Source organism: Hippocampus guttulatus, chromosome 12, assembly GCF_054856545.1.
Source record: "Hippocampus guttulatus isolate MCC_2025c chromosome 12, RoL_Hgut_1.0, whole genome shotgun sequence".
NCBI lineage: Eukaryota > Metazoa > Chordata > Actinopteri > Syngnathiformes > Syngnathidae > Hippocampus > Hippocampus guttulatus.
The window spans coordinates 251,359-267,607 of record NC_141272.1 but is presented as its reverse complement, the minus strand read 5'-3'; the positions used below and the strand labels follow the sequence as shown (position 1 = coordinate 267,607).

General features: G+C 53.7%; 3 protein-coding genes and 2 non-coding genes across 6 annotated transcripts; all 5 read left to right on the top strand.

Annotated features, from left to right (window-relative positions):
• Positions 1 to 508: 508 nt before the first annotated feature.
• On the top strand, positions 509 to 4,432 carry LOC147196833 (synaptosomal-associated protein 25). 2 transcript variants are annotated; one of them, XM_086126258.1, is made up of 8 exons: positions 509 to 632; positions 1,075 to 1,220; positions 1,589 to 1,630; positions 1,761 to 1,809; positions 2,199 to 2,310; positions 3,132 to 3,278; positions 3,360 to 3,504; positions 4,299 to 4,432. In XM_086126258.1, the coding sequence occupies exons 1-8, from the start codon at positions 626 to 628 to the stop codon at positions 4,362 to 4,364; spliced, it is 714 nt and encodes a 237-aa protein (XP_085982384.1). In that variant the 5' UTR covers positions 509 to 625; the 3' UTR covers positions 4,365 to 4,432. The 2 variants fall into 2 exon arrangements, with proteins under 2 accessions (XP_085982384.1, XP_085982385.1); XM_086126259.1 differs by lacking the exons at positions 1,589 to 1,630; positions 1,761 to 1,809 and having other exon boundaries at positions 2,204 to 2,310.
• Positions 4,433 to 6,844: 2,412 nt separating this feature from the next.
• On the top strand, positions 6,845 to 9,570 carry LOC147196832 (mRNA decay activator protein ZFP36). The gene is given in 3 exon segments (XM_086124625.1): positions 6,845 to 7,118; positions 7,860 to 8,747; positions 8,749 to 9,570. Coding segments are annotated over 3 exon segments (1,257 nt in total). The 5' UTR covers positions 6,845 to 7,064; the 3' UTR covers positions 9,064 to 9,570.
• Positions 9,571 to 11,006: 1,436 nt separating this feature from the next.
• rps3 (ribosomal protein S3) lies at positions 11,007 to 16,021 on the top strand. The gene is made up of 7 exons (XM_086124848.1): positions 11,007 to 11,099; positions 12,346 to 12,476; positions 13,149 to 13,242; positions 13,482 to 13,576; positions 14,572 to 14,759; positions 14,835 to 15,049; positions 15,954 to 16,021. Exons 1-6 carry the CDS (start codon positions 11,007 to 11,009, stop codon positions 15,035 to 15,037), a joined length of 804 nt encoding a protein of 267 aa, XP_085980974.1. The 3' UTR covers positions 15,038 to 15,049; positions 15,954 to 16,021.
• LOC147196831 (small nucleolar RNA SNORD15) lies at positions 12,827 to 12,977 on the top strand. Its single transcript, XR_015102584.1, has one exon. It is a non-coding gene; the product is annotated as a small nucleolar RNA SNORD15 (small nucleolar RNA).
• Positions 13,864 to 14,014, top strand: LOC147196830 (small nucleolar RNA SNORD15). Its single transcript, XR_015102585.1, has one exon. It is a non-coding gene; the product is annotated as a small nucleolar RNA SNORD15 (small nucleolar RNA).
• Positions 16,022 to 16,249: the final 228 nt, after the last annotated feature.

The window sequence follows — 16,249 nt, the reverse complement described above, 5'->3', positions numbered from 1 at the left end:
AAGAGCAAACAATGACCCGACACCGAGCGCTCGGGCCGGGAGTCCTTTTAAAGCACGAATAATTACCTCATGACCAACGGGTGTGCAGCTGCAGGAGGAGCCCTACGGTGCCACCTGTTGGTCACAAACCCAATCGTGACACTTTTGAGCCCAAATATTTCAAGACAAGTGACTTTCTTTCCGGCGTTATTTTTCACCCAAAAGCTATTTCACAGAGGAGGTTTTTCTTGGTCATCCTTTTGACTTGACGCTCGCTGTACTTTCCAAACTTGTTACTTTTGCAGAGTAGCGACTCGTTACTGACTTTTTCCACTCCGGCGGTACTAGTTACTTGCCACAGTGGTTACCCGCGCACGCCGACTCATGACCGAATTTCAATCCCAGCCTCGGAGATCATCGGCGAGCTCTGCGGACGCCCGATATCGAACCCGTTCATTTGAATCGGGTGCGTCGCCGCGGCAGACGCGCGGGACCGGAATCGCCCACCCCCGCCTGAGGTTGTTGTTGTCGTCGGAGCCGGCGGAGAGAGTGGAGGCGGGGTCGGCGGGAAGCGCACGGGCGGGTCCCGAGGGAGGAAGGGAGAGCTTGACAAAGAGCTTTGGCGCTCCATCTTCAGGATGGACTCATGACAGGTAAGACGCACGCCCGCGCTCGCCTCTGGTGCGCGCGTGTTGACAAAATCGCCATTGGGAAGCTAAGATGTCGTGATGGCAACACGCTTGATCTCGCACGCGTACGTCAACAGGAAGTCGTGGGCGTTATCGAGCGAGTTGCGGTAACGGGGCCCGCATCGGTCTTAATCCAAGTATCGGATACTTGTGAAGGCTGCCGAGAATGTCCACTGATACTTAAGGGGGTCGGGGGGCGGGGGGGGGGGGGTGGACAAGGAGTGAGTCCTCCGCTGCAGAAGTGTGACAAACGGGTCGACCGGCACGTGAAGGGTCTCTGTCCACACTTATTTGTCGGGATGGCAATTGAAATGTTGGGGAGCAAAAGTACGCGTCGCCTTGGCCCGGCATCACGAGCGAATCCGCGTGATTCCGGATGAAGATCAGCTGGCGTCGTGCTCCGCAGGTGACCAAAGCGCCCGATGCTTTGTGCTCAACTCGGCACCTGCCGCTGGACAAACACACGCGCGCGCCCGCAGCATGGCGTACGCGCCATCCGCCCTCGGTGAGCACGAGGAGCTGCAAAGGAGGGCCGATCGGCTGACAGATGAGGTGAGGGTCAGCCATCCGATCCACTGTGAGGCTTCGCAACCTCTACCGCGGTGCCTTGTGCGTGTGTGTGCGTGCGTGCGTCAAAGGGAGCCGTCGTATGTTGAGATGTACACAATCATGCGCACCCGCTCCCAAAGCACTCGGCGGCTTCTCTGGAACAACAAACACCTGGCTCACCTGGTTGCCACGGTGACGCCGCAGGTACACGCGCGCGGTGTTTGGATGAGCGCAAACGTCAGCATACTTCCTTTTGTCCTTCCCTCCTTCAGTATGTTGTCTTCACGTGTCCTCACCTCTTTCTTTCTTTCTTCTATTGAATTATGTGATGAAAATGCTCACCGTGTGCCGCGCGTGCGCGTGCATCGCAGTCACTGGAGAGCACGCGCAGGATGACGCAGCTCGTGGAGGAGGTACGTGCACACGCGGACGCCCGGCTCACTTTAACCATTTGAGCCAAACGTGTCAACACCGTGCGCGTGTGCGTGTGTGTGTGTGTGTGTGTGCGTGCGCGTGCGCGTGCGTGTGCGCGTGTGTTACCAGAGCAAAGACGCCGGCATCCGAGCTTTGGTCATGTTGGATGAACAAGGAGGTAAAAGCGCCGGCACGCGCGTACGTTGTAGCGTGGCCGAGCCGTGTTTTGCAACAACCGCGACGGCCGCGGCAACCGACGGGGACGGACGCGCCGAGGTCGCTTCCGTGTCCCACTTGAGCCGGACCTCATTTGGCTTCAGGTTCCAGCCAAGGTGTTTTTTAGGCAGCCAAAATGAACTCCACAACTCAACCCAAGTGAGCGATTAGTTCACGGGATGAGATTTGGAAAAACTGACAATACTCATGACAACAGAAATGTGCTTGGTTCGTTTTTTTTTTTGTTTTGTTTTTAATTCTAAAAGTGATCAAACTAAAGGAAGAGTATCATAAGGAATCCAAAAGCACAATAAAGCTGCTTGTGAGTGTTTTTTTTCCCTCTCCCGTCAGAGCAGTTGGAGCGCATCGAAGAAGGTTTGGATCAAATCAACTCGGACATGAAGGAAGCCGAGAAAAACCTGACCGACTTGGGAAAATGCTGCGGCCTCTGCGCTTGCGACAAGTAGGTGGGCGCGCGAGCGCGCGGCGTGCTTTCCGTTGGGACCGCGGTGGACCCGCAACGAGCCGCCGCTGCGGCGCGGCGCTCAACCGCAATCGGAGGCGCTGCATTTGTCGGTTGAGCAGAAAAGTGGAGTTGCGGTGAGCCGTCGATCTTCCGCTAATCGACGGCCCGGCGCGGTGCCTTGAGAGAAGAGCTCAAATCATCTTTCGGCCTTAAAACGAAGGCGAAGGCCGTTCCCCCGGGGGCCACAAATGCTGCGGTCGCTCGTGTCTTGTCAGAAACGGACTGGCGATTTGCACGGGTGACACAACTCCGCGTCCTTCCGGCCTCCCCGAATGCGCTTGAAGACGGCCAAACCAAAGACGTGACCAAAACAAGCGCCGCATCGCATCTTGAAATACCCGCCGGGCTTGGTGGAGCGTCACGAAACGGCGTCGGCTTATCGCTAGCTTTCAATGGAAAATCCCCTCGACGGGCTGGCCGGAATGAGCATTAGGCCTCAAAGATCACAGATTCACACACGAGCTGCAGCAAAACATGTAGACCGCGAACAGTCCTCACAGGCATACGTTTGTACTCCTCCTCATCTGTGAACAAAATTCAAACGCTAATGTCTTCCTCTGCCTGCAACAACAGCTATTCCGTTTTCCTTCGAATAAGGTTTCATTTGACTCATTTTGCGTTTGTTCTCCAAGGTGATGTGTAAAGATGAGTTTCCAAAGCAGTCGGGGAGAGAATGCTCTTCAACCGTTCAAGCTCGTTCTGGTTTTTCAAAGAGATTTTCTCGCTAATGAGGCGCCGCCGCTCTCTGCGTACGTCAGACTGAAGGCCTTCGAAGAAAGCGGCGCCTACAAGGCGGTTTGGGGCGGCGGCTCGGGCGGGGACGGAGTGGTGTCCAATCAGCCGCCGTCGTCTCGGGTGGTGGACGAGCGCGAGCAGATGATCATGAGCGGAGGATACATTCGAAGGTAGAGGCGCAAAGGCGCTTTTCGAAAGCGTCGGGGCTCACCCCACCCCCCCCCCCCCCGTCGCCGTCGTCTTTGCGACAGGGTGACGCAGGACGCCCGCGAGGACGAGATGAACGACAACCTGGCGCACGTGGGCAGCATCGTGGGCAACCTGAGGTGCATGGCGCTGGACATGGGCAACGAGATCGACTCGCAGAACGTCCAGATGGAACGCGTTCGGGGCAAGGTGAGCGCCGGCGCGCCGCTACCGACAACGCCGACCTCTTTTCAGACTTGGGCCCGCTCATAAAGCCGCCACGATTCTCTTTCTGACCGCTTCGGTGTACCACGAGTCAGAAGACGTCGCTCGGCGTTTGCGAATGTCCTCGTTTGACTCGAGGCGACACCCGATCAGGCTGCCGGAACGGAGGACCGCGGAAATTGGAGAACGCCGACGGCCGAGGGGCTGTAACGGTCCAAGGGCTCGGACAATCTTCTCCGTCGGAACACCTAGTTGTTCGTCAAAACTGTTGTGGATGATTTCGATCGCTTGTCCCTTGATTGGCTTCTTACAGTAAGTTTGCTCCCGATGTGACTTTGGACGCTCTCGGCGCGAAGCAAGACCGGGCTCGGTGCCATCGTTAGCTTGCGGTGGCCCGCCGGGACAGTGTGCCTTCATCGTGAAGTTCTCAGCGTAGCTTTGCGCGTTACCTATGGCGTCGCGAAGCGAGGTTTCAACCTTACCCCGACCGAATGCGAGCTTCCCGACATTAGCTCCAGCGTTGGCTTGCAAAGTTGGCTTCGACGTTCACGTCGGAGGTTCCCTCGATGGGTGCCGCTTCGCTCCGAGTCACCCCGTTGAACATCACCCGCGGGCACATATTCTTTATCCTCTGTGAAGAACAACGTGATGGAGATCCCGAGAGAGGTGGCCAAGAACTCTTTGGTTCTTTTGAATTCCATTTCATGAGTGCACGTCGTCGACACTCACGGTTGTCCCGAAAGTGGCTCAATATGATATTTGTTTGTTTGTTTGTGCAGGCCATCCTGAACGTGACGCGCATCGACACCGCCAACCAGAAAGCCAACAACCTCATGAAAAGATAGAAGATGCTTTGTTGCGATCCCGGAATGCTGTCCTTCCCCAAAAGTGCTCAATAAAGCCCTCGACTCACCGGGGCTTGATGCGCATTCTGTGTGTGTGACGATGGCGGCGGCGACGACCCATGTGGGGTCCGGTTCGCAAGAAGAGAACGGCGGCGTCGGTTTCTTTCTAGGAGGACCTCACCTCACCACACACACGCACACGCACACGCACACAGTACAGTAAACCACATCCACCACTACTGTTGTACTCTGCTCGCCCTAACTGATGGCAGCTGTGTTCGTTAAGCCGTCGGCGCTCACACATTGCCACACACTAACCGCATTGCGCACTCGCGCGCGCGAACGTGCACACGCGCGCACAAAGTCAGCAGTTATAAATCGTTAACTGCTGACATGATCAATGTGAGGACATGAATGTCGTTAAAGCCACTCACTTATCAACGTAGTCGCGCCGATGCACGCACACGCGCGCTCCTCGCCAGCAGAGATGGCGTGTCGTATTTGGGGCGAACGTGAAGCCAACGTCGCGTATTTCTTCCAAGATTGCTCCGTTGGTGACGTGCAATGCGCGACCGCGCGACACTCACCAGACACGGACTTCATCTGGAAGCCCGCAGTCAGAAACGCTCGATTCGTGTTCGGTCTCGCTCCGGCATCGGACGCAGACACGCAAATGCACAGTGTGTGTGTGCGTGTGGAAGCGGCAGTTTGGCGGCAAAATGACATTAGAGGGTGTCCCGTCTTTCGGCCACCCCCTGGACAAAAGCCGCGTTCTGCAGGAAGTCGGCCTGCCTGTTGTTGGCTTTCTCCTCCAAGGGACAAGTTGTCATGATTTGGTTTGTGACCAACAGGTGGCACTGTAGGGCCCCCCCCCCCCCCGCAGCCGCACACCTGTTGGCCGTTAGCTAATTATTAGTTGTATAAAAGGACTCCCGCCCGAACACTCGGTGTCGGATCGTTGTTTGCTCTTGGCTACCGTCATGTTTGTTTCTGTCATGGTTCTGTTCCTGTTCGTTGTTTTTTTTTGCCACAGTCATGGTTTTGTTTTGCTACTTTGGATTCGTTTTGGTTGTTAGCACTTTGTTTGTTTTGGATTCAGTTTTCTCTGTGTTTTATGAAATACAATTCGGCAAGTTTACCCCGCTCCTCCCTCCTGCCTGCTTTTCGGGGTCCACCGCCACCTCGCAACGTGACACAAGTGAAGTGCGGTTGCGTGAAGCCCCCGGCTACTCGCCCGCGCACGCACTGCCGGAGATGCCTGCCGCTGGGCCGCGGGATGTCATCCGAGGTCAAGCCGCGCAACGCCGCGTTGTCGCCAGCGAGAAAATCTGGTCGGATCGTTGGTTCCAACTGCGTTGCAACTTCAACATATGGGCCGGTGAGGACAACGGAGCCCTTGTCCTCCGCGGACCCCAACACCAAAGAGGGGCCGAGGGCAAGTGCCCCCCGCACAACGATGATGCTGACGTCATGGATGGCCAACCGCTCTCTGTTGGGGTAGCTTTGCTTTGCAGTATTTTGCATTTTTTGGCACGTTTTTCAGACTTTTAAGAGTACATTATTCCGTCGTATCGAACGGGATTTGCTTGACTTGGCGCTACTGCGGGCTTCCGTATGGTCTCCCCCTTCCTCCCTATGCTCTGCAACTTCAAGTAACTGCGCCACCTGGCGTTGAAATGCCTGTCATTACAAGTCCAAATGAAACGAATGCAGTCGTTGACATCGAACCTTAATTGCGTACCAACCTTCGGCGGGCCGGATTAAAAAGACCGACGGGCCGGGTTTGGCCCGCGGGCCGTAGTTTGCCCACCCCTGCCCTAAGGGAACGACGGACGCACATGAAAGGATATCTTCTCTTATATTGCTGCCGCACCAGAACAACAAAGTGCAATGCCAGCTTATCACCCCATCAAAATGTCATGAAGATAGTTGACATCCACTCTCGGGGCTCCTTCACGTGACCCCCACCTGCACCCGCATCTCTGATGTGTCACTTACTCATCGGCGCGCCCACAAACTCACACACGCACGCACGCAGACATACACACTGTGTATGACTGATAACGGATGTCGGTTGTGTTTTGTGGTTTCAAATCCAACTGGCCAACAGAAACAAGTTGAGGCCGCCACCCCCCCCCCCTTCTCACGCAGACAAAAATAGACGCTCACAAAACACACGATGCAGCAGCGAAGACGCGCCGAAAGGGACGGACGGCCACGCTGGCACGCATCGAAACTAAATAAGATGAAAAGCTGATCCGGTCTTGCCCACTCGTATGTCAAGCGGCTCTTGAATACGTGCGAAGAAGCCGCTCAAAGGCCTTTTGCTCCAAAGAATGCTGGCGCGCTCGCCACCCTCTTCACCGTGGCAATTTAAATTTGATGGAGACAAAAAAAAAAGCATGCGAGTTGGAGACAATTGGCTGCTTCGAGCCCAGCGGGTGGGGGTGGCTGTGGATGGGTGGGCGGGGGGTGGCGCCCCCCCCCACCCCACCCCAGCTATTTAAACAGATTCCAGCAGATGGTGGAAGAACCCGGGTCCCATCGTCAAATGCGTAGCGGGTCCTGCCGCCAGCCGCCCCCCGCGCCCCGGACCAGGAGACCAGGAGCCTCCGCCTGGCGGTATCCCGGCACCGCTCCAGCCTCCCAGAAGAGAAGTCGCAAGGGAAACCTTCTGGACCTCCCGGCGTCTTCGCAAGCATGCCGTCTGACTTCCTTACGCCCTTCCTGGAAGTGGACCGGGAGTTCTGCAAGGTGAGGACGACAGCCTTTTTCTTCTGGGCTGGCAACAAAAAGCACAAACGCTGAGAAGGAAGCGCTCGGAACTCCAAAACCTTGAATTTTGGAGGGAGCCTGTCCCGTCCCCTGCTATGGGCCAAAATCCTCGCTCCGTTGCATTTTTTGACCCCATCCCTGGCTAATTTGTGGTCAGGAATTTTACATTCTTTGATGATTTTTTTTTTACATTATTGCTGAATTTCATAATGCGTGTCAATTCTTCTGAGACGTTTTCCGTGTGCTTCGTAACATCCGTCAGAAAATATGTACAAACGTCAGTCGTTGTTTTCCGACGTGCTATCTGTAAATGTCTTTTTTGTTTCGATGAAACACAAAGACAAGAGTTATTGTTTGAGAGGCTGCAATTCCATTCACTGGCTGCCCATCTTTGACGTCCAGAGCCGTCAATGGCGGCGAATGAGTTGCACCCGTTTCTCCTTCCATCCATCCGTCCGTTTTTTAAATCCGCTTCTCCCGACGAGGGTCGCGAGGAGTTGACCTCGGGCGGAAGGCCGACTACACCCCGAACCGGTCGCCGGTCGGTCGCGGGGCACGGCGGTGAATGAGTTTTGAGTTGAAACAAAACGAATCGCGTGAAAGATGATCCAAATAGCCGCCGATCGATTTGATGACGGACGAGTCGGTTGAAAAAAAGTCGCGAGCACTTCATGCGTCTCCGAAAGGCCTGACGCCATCTTGTTCTCGCTTCGCCTTCAGACCTTTGCAGGCCCGGAGGCGACGGCGGCGGCGAGCCTGCGACCCGCGCTCGGAGACGGCGGCTTCCGGCGCCGCCGTTCCCTCTGCCCCGTCGCGCTCCTCCACTCCGAGTTCGGCGACGGCGAGGCCGAGTCCTCGGAGCGGAAGCGGGAAAGCCGGCTTCCTCGCTCGCTACTCGGCCGCATTCCCTTCGGGACCGACCGCTCGGTCAGCGTGATCGAGGGCGGGGTCGGCGCGGGCGAGGGGGAGGCGCCGCCTCCGCCCGCCCGGCTTCCGCCGGGGCTCCGCGTGGGCAACCGGAGCCGCGGCCCGCCCCCGAGCTCGCCCCGCCTCTCCACGCGCTACAAGACGGAACTGTGCCGCACCTTCGAGGAGAGCGGCCTGTGCAAGTACGGCGCCAAGTGCCAGTTTGCGCACGGGCCGGAGGAGCTGCGAGGGCTGAGCCGCCACCCCAAGTACAAGACGGAGCCGTGCCGCACCTTCCACGCGGCGGGCTTCTGCCCGTACGGCGCCCGCTGCCACTTCGTCCACAACGCCGAGGAGCTCCTGCGGGCGCGGAGCGAGCCGCGGCCGCCCCCTCTGCGCCACAGCCTCAGCTTCGCCGGGTTCGCGGCCGCCCACCGAGGAAAGCCGCCCTCGTCGCCGCCCTCGGCCCGGCCCTGGTCCGCGTCGCCCTCGGGGAGCCCGCGGCTCCTCTCGCCTCTCTTCCCAGAGCCGGGGCTTCTCCGTCCTCGCCCCTACCCTCTCCGCGCTGCCGCCGAGCCGGCCGGAGAAGACGACGCCGCCGACTCTGCGCTCGTTTTTTCCGCCGCGGCCGACAACATCAACTCCCCTCTCGGTTTCTTCGCCATCGCCGCGGATGACGCCGACTCCGGTCTTGGCTTCATCACTACCGACGACGGCGAGTCCGCCGCCGCCTGGGCTGTTTGTTTCCCGGGCGCCGGTACCCCCGCGCCCCGATCTGGCTTCCGAACGCCGCGCCCTCCCGGGGCCCCCCGGCCTCCGGCGCTGCTCCTCCGCCGACTCGCTCTCCGAGGAGGGCTACGCCTCGTCCCGCTCCCTCGGCTCGGCTTCCGGCGGCGGCGAGTCGCCGGGCGCGGAGGTCCGCCGCCTGCCCATCTTCAGCCGCCTGTCGGTGGCCGCCGACGAGACCGGCCCGCGACTTTCTGCTCACGTGCTCCCCAAAGAGTTGTGTTGCCGTTGAGCTCATTGTGCGGATCGCATGCCGTCGGTCGCAGCTGAGCTGGCAACCGGCCGATTGCTCATCGACCATCAAGTCGCGCGCGCACCCGTGTATAATCCTTCAAATGTCTTCTTTTTTTTTTCTCTTTACGTGTGAATAAGACGGTTGTCGGATTTGTGGGCGTCGCTTCTCGTGACCTTCGGAAGATCGCAATTTGCAGACTTGTCTGATCCCTCCCCTTGTGAATTGCGGGCATCCGCTGTTGTCTTTTTTGTTCGCCACTTTGCGACGCGACCCGCGCGCTGCTGTTATCTCGTCCTTTCCCCCTGAATCCAGTCCTATTTATTTCTTTTGTTTCCTCCAAAGTAAAACCGATATTATGGTGTGGTTCAATGCAGGGTGATGGCGCTCACGTAATTTAAGAGTCGTTGTTATTGCGTGCGTTTGAGCGCTTTATCTTAATATATTGTTGTTGATGCTTCTTTCAAAATAAAAGCCCCTCAGAAAAAGGAAGGGGAAAAACCACAACACTTCAGTCCCTTTTGTTCGGAAGATGCCGGGAATGCATCGAGTCTCCATTTTGAAAGCATGATTAAAAGCCACTGAAACCACACAAGTTTGACTTCACATGCCCGACTTTCAAATAAAAGTCCAAAAGTGGACAACGGGACAACTTTGTGCACATGCAGCTTGTCAAATGAGAACTCTTCCATTTTGTTTGTCTGCGAGGTGCGTGCGTGATGGCGCCCAAGTGCAAAAGATGAACTCTTCCTCTTCCGTGGCACCGCCTCTGCGTGTGTGTGTGAGTACATGTTATGTTGCCATTTGGTTGTTTGCGGTGAGTGACACTGAAAAGAATGTTTGGGTCACAGATGCTCTGACAAAGGGCGGCCCGGTGCGTCTATGAGTGTCTTTCAATGTGACCATGTGTGCCTGCGCATGTGTGCTGGCATTTTACTGAGGCTGTGTGTTAATAAAAGACAAAAACCTTGCAGGACACACTCCCACAACCCCTGTGGCTTCTTACCATTCAGCGTGTGTGTGTGGTGGGGCGGAGAGGGCCCTAAAAAGGCCAAGGGGCCATCACTGGAACAACCTCCCACCCGACCCCCCATTGTGGTGTGTTTCCCTTTTCAAGGTAACATCTGTATGCTAATGCTCCTCAATGGAGGCAGCCTCTGGCAGGAGGGGGGTGGGGGTGGGGGAATCTTACAATTGTACAAGTAGGAAGTGGTTTCCAACTTCGAGGTTGGTGTAAAAAAAGACAGATTTGTGACGCTGCGTGCAAGTTTTCGCGCTTTAGTGTGCGAGCGCAAACTTGAGCTGGCGAGCTGTGGGCTGCCAGTGAAGTCAAGTCACTTCACGATGAGCATGCGCTGCATATCTGTTGGATTTTGACCCACATGTAATAACTGACCCCACTCCCGTTTATCATGTAACGTCCATCCTTTAATTCTCTCCACAACACGAACGTATAGCGCCCTCGCCTGTTGAACTCCTGAAAACTGCCGTTGGCAGTCATAATGTCATACCTGTACTGTATTTGTATGGACCGCCAGTGAAAAGCCATTTGGAAGGGCCCAAAACATTCATTCACCTATCAGTGGATTTAAAATTCACACTCGCCAATACTTAGGATTTTCGTGAGGCTTCATCACTGCAATGGGTTGTAGTTTAAAGTATTCGCCACAGGTTATCCATCCATTTTGTAATCCGTTTATCCTGTGTCACCCACACCACCGGTTCGTTATTTTTTATTTTTAATGTGATTTTATTGGCTACAAGTTTGAAATGACTCGATTGTGATAAAGCGATTATGGTTATTAACCTTAAATAAATCAGTTGTTTAATATGTCCATGTTGCTGCGTTTTCGTCTTTCTTACAAGTATGGACGAACGGCGCGCGCATGAAATACTTCAAATCCCGTGATTCTCATTTGTGTGACGTCATATAAAGTGGTCGTATGTTGTATAAATTCATTTCCGCATCGCGCGGCCGTCCTTTCCTGTCTACGGCCTTTGAGAAGATGGCGGTGCAGATCTCGAAGAAGAGGAAGGTAGATGTTGCTTTCTTTTTCACCCGGAGGGTTTTTTTGTACACAAATGGCCGCGCGAGCAGATGGCATCGGCCGCGTTTGTGCCCGCAGTCACAAGTCAAGTCGCAACCGGCGTCCACTCGGCGAGGATTGCTCGAGATGGAGCCGTCGATGCCGCTACTTTCTAGCGGCTAGCGAACATGGCGGCGTCGTGGTGTTGACATGATGTGCCGGGCAACTAAACCAAACAAGAAAGGAGACCAGAAGGGCACTTTATATTTCGTTGGCTTTTTCTTACCGTTTCTTGTCCAAGTTCGAGTTGGCCTCTTTGGCTCACAATCAGACAGCGGGGCTCAAACGCCTCCTGACTCGGGGACACTCGAGTCGTTGACTTGGTTGGCATTCGCTTCCGTTCAAGCTAATTGTCGTTGGCAACTCCAGCCTCAAGTTCAACCAAACGGGAAATCGCTCAAAGTTCCAGCGAAGGCGCCTTTCTTGGTCTCGCCTTAATGGCTCAAAACTTTTTCAACGCTGGTGTAAAAGTGACCCGCGCTTCGGTCCCCCAAAGGCGCCACTCGTCACTGTCGGGGATGAATTCATTTACACGAGACCAGCTTTAGCGGACGGATCATTCAAGGCGCCTTTCAGTAAGACATCATTTCCTTTCAGTGATAAATACCAAATAGGTATGAAAATCTGCATGCAAATATGCGTTCGACTGTTGAAGGAATAGTGGAGCATAGGGGCCGAAAATCGGTGTGAATTGAATACAACATAATCTCAAATGTGCTTGCTGCCAATTGAAATGCATATGGAATTTAAACATTTTTTTTAACCCCCCCCCCCCCCCCCCCCCGTTCTTGGAACAATCCAGGATAAATGACCAACAACCATTTAACATGAAAAGTAGTGGTAGGCTCCCAAAAACATGGGCTGTGGAAGGGGGCCCCGTGCATAAGTAAATTCACAGTTACCGAAGCACGAGTATGTGAGGTTTCACTGGACGGTACTTCATGGTGGGGGTTTTTTGTTTGGTTTTTAACGGCAGTGAAAAGTTAATATTTGGTTGTCATGGAGTTGTGAATATGCTTTCGTATACATTTAGATACACAAAATTGTCTTGTTTTACAAAGTCTGAATGTGATATCTCTGCCTAACAATTGGGGGCGCCCTGAAAAAGGAATATGGAGATGAGGCATGAAGAAGGGTAATGGTCATGTAGACTGTTCCACTTACGGCGGCTCCCCCTTGCATTTGTTGGTTGCAGTTCGTCTCGGACGGGATCTTCAAGGCTGAGCTGAATGAGTTTCTGACTCGGGAGCTGGCCGAGGACGGCTACTCGGGGGTGGAGGTGCGCGTCACCCCGACCAGGACCGAGATCATCATCCTTGCCACCAGGTCGGTGCACTCCGAGAGATGCGTCTCAAAGCAAATGGAACCTGAAATGTCTTTGTTGGCGTCGGGTGGCACCGGTACAAACGTAATTGGTGCGCCGGAGACAGAAACCGAAGCTCATCTTGTGCCCTTCATTTGGGACTGGAGGAACTCGTTGGATGGTTTTGGCACTGCCAAGTGAAAAGCTCTCCGCCGGTCCGCCACATTTGTGATGTGCCGAGGCCAAAATTCAGGCGGCCAATTAAAACCCATCTTCCGGTCACATGATTTGAAGATGACATTAAAGTGTTTGCCTATTCGGTGCTTTGGCCAAAGCAGTAAAAGGGAAGTCCAAAGTCAAATGCAGATTTGACCCTCAGTGAAGATACGATGACGAGTCGGATCGGGATTTTGTTTGCTGCGGGGTGGCCGCTTCAGCTCGCGTTTTGCGTTCCTGCTTCGGCTCCCGCCTGCAATACAAAGTCGTTTTCCTGCTGAAGACGCTGAGGCATTTGTCTGAGAGGGACAAAACTGCGGCATGAAAACGGATTTTCTGCCAAGTAAAAAAGAAAAAAACTGACCGAAAATCATTTTTTGGTTTGAAAGATGCACATTCATCCAATCGAACGGAATTAATCGTTTCACTGTGAAATAGATTGAGATATACCAACCGGCTGCACTTTTCTTTGTCTCCAGGACCCAGAATGTCCTGGGAGAAAAAGGCCGTCGCATCCGAGAGTTGACGGCCGTGGTGCAGAAAAGGTTCGGCTTTCCCGAGGGCAGCGTGGAGGTCAGTTGGACTTGACAGGAGCACCGCGCACCCCAATGGCCAAAATGAGGACTGTTACTGATTTTTGACAAAGATTCTCATCACAACTGTTCAGTATGTCGGGAGGGGGGCATTCAGTGTTTTTATTGCATTACTTCTCAACACATATGGAAAGAGAATCAGTGTAAAATGAAAGTATATGTAAAATATACTGTGCGCACGCGCGCGCCATTGAGGGCTCATTTTGTTTGGTCTTGCAGTTGTATGCGGAGAAGGTGGCCACCCGCGGGCTGTGCGCCATCGCTCAGGCTGAATCTCTGCGCTACAAGTTGCTGGGAGGTTTGGCCGTGCGTAGGTGAGCCGACGCGCATCGCAACATAATCAGCCGCCTTACTCGGTCCCGACAGTCGCACGTGGCCCCGTTAGGCCTGTGGCCAGACAGCAGTTTTACCGGGGTTGAATCACACCCCATCCAAATTTATGCTGCATCCAAGTGACAAAAGCAAAATATTGTTTCCCCTGTTGCCGTTGATTAATTTACAGTTGTTGCTTTGCTATTTAGCAAAGCGACGACTAGAATGTCAGCGCTCGTCATTTCTCTGTAAGAAATGCAGACCGTTGCGCCGTTTTGGAAGGTTTGTCCCTCTGTGAAGATACGATGACGAGTCGGATGCGAACTTTGTTAGTCGCCAGGCGGCCGCTTCAGATCGCGTCCTGCGATTCTGCTTCGACTTCCTGCGGCCTGACAAAGTTTTCGACCTGCTGAAGACACTGAGGCATTTGTCTGAGAGGGACATCAACGGAGAACGGCAACACGCCGCTGCTGCCGTGATCTATTATTGCAAGTGACGCAATTTGTTTTTTGAGATAAGAGTGGCCCATTTATCCCCCCCCCCCCCCCCCCTTGCTTTGACCTTCGAGCTTAAACTTGAGATACGAGTCCAGTATGGTGGTGTGTGCTTCAACTCGATTCTCTCTCAGCTGACATTAACTTCCAAACAAAAGGAAGAAATGCATTCAAAGCAGCCACATTGCCTCTGCTAGCACACGACGACAAACTCCATACGCACACGGGCTAACAATCCACATCTTGGTGGTGGTTATCTCTAAGCTATGCGTACCAGCAGACAAATGTTGCTAGAACACATGGAGATCTGCGAAGAATGAGTCATTTATTGGTGCCGTACCGATGAGAGGAGTTGATGACTGGATGAGCGCTATGTCCGCCCGTCGGTCTTCCCCAGATGGGCAAGGGCGCTCCCCACAATTGGAGGAGAAAGCGTGACAAAAACTGCTTCGCGAGTGCATGTTATCGAGCGCGCAATGAAAGTCCGGTGATTGGCGTTGCAGGGCCTGTTACGGCGTGCTGAGGTTCATCATGGAGAGCGGCGCCAAGGGCTGCGAGGTGGTGGTCTCGGGCAAGCTGAGGGGACAGCGAGCAAAGTCCATGAAGTTTGTGGACGGACTCATGATCCACAGCGGAGACCCCGTCAACTACTACGTGGACACGGCCGTCCGCCACGTTCTGCTCAGGCAGGGTCAGTAGACGGACGGAGGCGCGGTTTGCCCGCGGGCCGGCGACTTTGCAAAGCGTGACGTTTGTGCTCACGCAGGCGTGCTGGGCATCAAAGTGAAGATCATGCTGCCGTGGGACCCCAGCGGCAAGATCGGCCCCAAGAAGCCCCTCCCCGACCACGTCAGCATCGTGGAGCCCAAAGACGAGCCGCTGCCCACCACGCCCATCTCGGAGCAGAAGGGCGCCAAGCCCGACGTGCCCGTCATGCCCCAGGCGGGCGCCCCCGTGCCCACCGCCTAAGGGGCCCGCGAGGTGGGCGGCGCGGCGCGTCCAAATATTCATATGGGTGAAAAATAGAGAAAATTGGCCTGGGGGATTGCTCACGTTGAATCTTTTTAAAATAACACCATCTTAGTCACATTTTACTTTGAATTTGTTTCCGTCGAATTGATTGAATAGAAACGAAAACTCTCAAAGATGAGGATGTCAACTGGGGCTGGGGGGGTCCTATTCCCACTCATCTTTGATTAGGTCCTTCATTTTGAAATCAAATAATTTCGATTGTCTCTGAAAAACTTTCAGAAAATATCTTATTCTTAATTGAATCTACATATTTAGTTTTACAATGTCTTGCATGTATACTAAAGATTTCATTTGATATACAATGTCATTTTTAATTTGAGACTTTTTGGGGCTGAGGGGGGATTTTAAGAGCCCAAGTCGTCTTGGTTGAATTCCAACATATTTGATATTTGTAAATTTCAATGCAGCTCTTTTGTGTCCTAGAGAACTGAAAGATAATCGCATTTGTTTATACTGTTCAGATGACATATGTCTTTTTATACAGTGTAGCTGTGTGTGTTTAATGCACAGCGTGTTTGCATGCATATTTGCACTGAGGATTGAGAGGAAGAAATTTCATCGATGCTGCATGTCATACGTAAGCATATTTGACAAAGATGACCTTGATTTAAAGGGTATTCGCGACCCTCATCACGAGATAATAAATACTGTTGTTGGTCGTGGTAGCGTCGGGGGAGGTTTATCGTGACAGGCGTAGTTGCATCCCTTAAAATAAATTTTTCTTCTCCAAAAAAAAACATGGTGGAGGTTTTTGGTCGAGTCTCATGACATTTGAATGCTTTGAAACAGATGGAACGTTTTGTTTTTATATGTAGCAACTAACAAACCGCCTTTTCTTTTTTTTCTCTTGCAGGTTTTCACATGAACAGAAGAAAGACCATGTTTTGTGTATAAAAAAAAAGAATAAAATTGACAAAAGAAGCTTTTCCTTTGTTTCGATTCACTTTGTCAGCCGAGTAAAAGCTTTCCGACATGAAAATGGGAAAGCGCGGATGCCTCGGACCCCGCCAAGGCTCCAGACAGCAAAGCACATGGTTTCCTGCGGCCTGCCCAAAAACAATCCACGTTGAAACTGCAAACGGAGCCACAGAGGACTCGGCGGGCGAGTGAAAGTGTCCTCCTGGATGGACATTCAAGTCCTGACATAGG

What these genes read in the sequence shown, in the direction of transcription:
- LOC147196833 (XM_086126258.1), top strand. An exon ending in CCGATCGGCTGACAGATGAG is followed by an intron (nt 1,221 to 1,588) that starts GTGAGGGTCAGC and finishes CGTGCATCGCAG; the next exon opens with TCACTGGAGAGCACGCGCAG. An exon ending in CATGTTGGATGAACAAGGAG is followed by an intron (nt 1,810 to 2,198) that starts GTAAAAGCGCCG and finishes CTCTCCCGTCAG; the next exon opens with AGCAGTTGGAGCGCATCGAA.
- rps3 (XM_086124848.1), top strand. Translation starts at nt 11,007, where the DNA reads ATGTTGTATAAATTCATTTCCGCATCGCGCGGCCGTCCTTTCCTGTCT. An exon ending in ATCATCATCCTTGCCACCAG is followed by an intron (nt 12,477 to 13,148) that starts GTCGGTGCACTC and finishes CTTTGTCTCCAG; the next exon opens with GACCCAGAATGTCCTGGGAG. An exon ending in TTCCCGAGGGCAGCGTGGAG is followed by an intron (nt 13,243 to 13,481) that starts GTCAGTTGGACT and finishes TTGGTCTTGCAG; the next exon opens with TTGTATGCGGAGAAGGTGGC.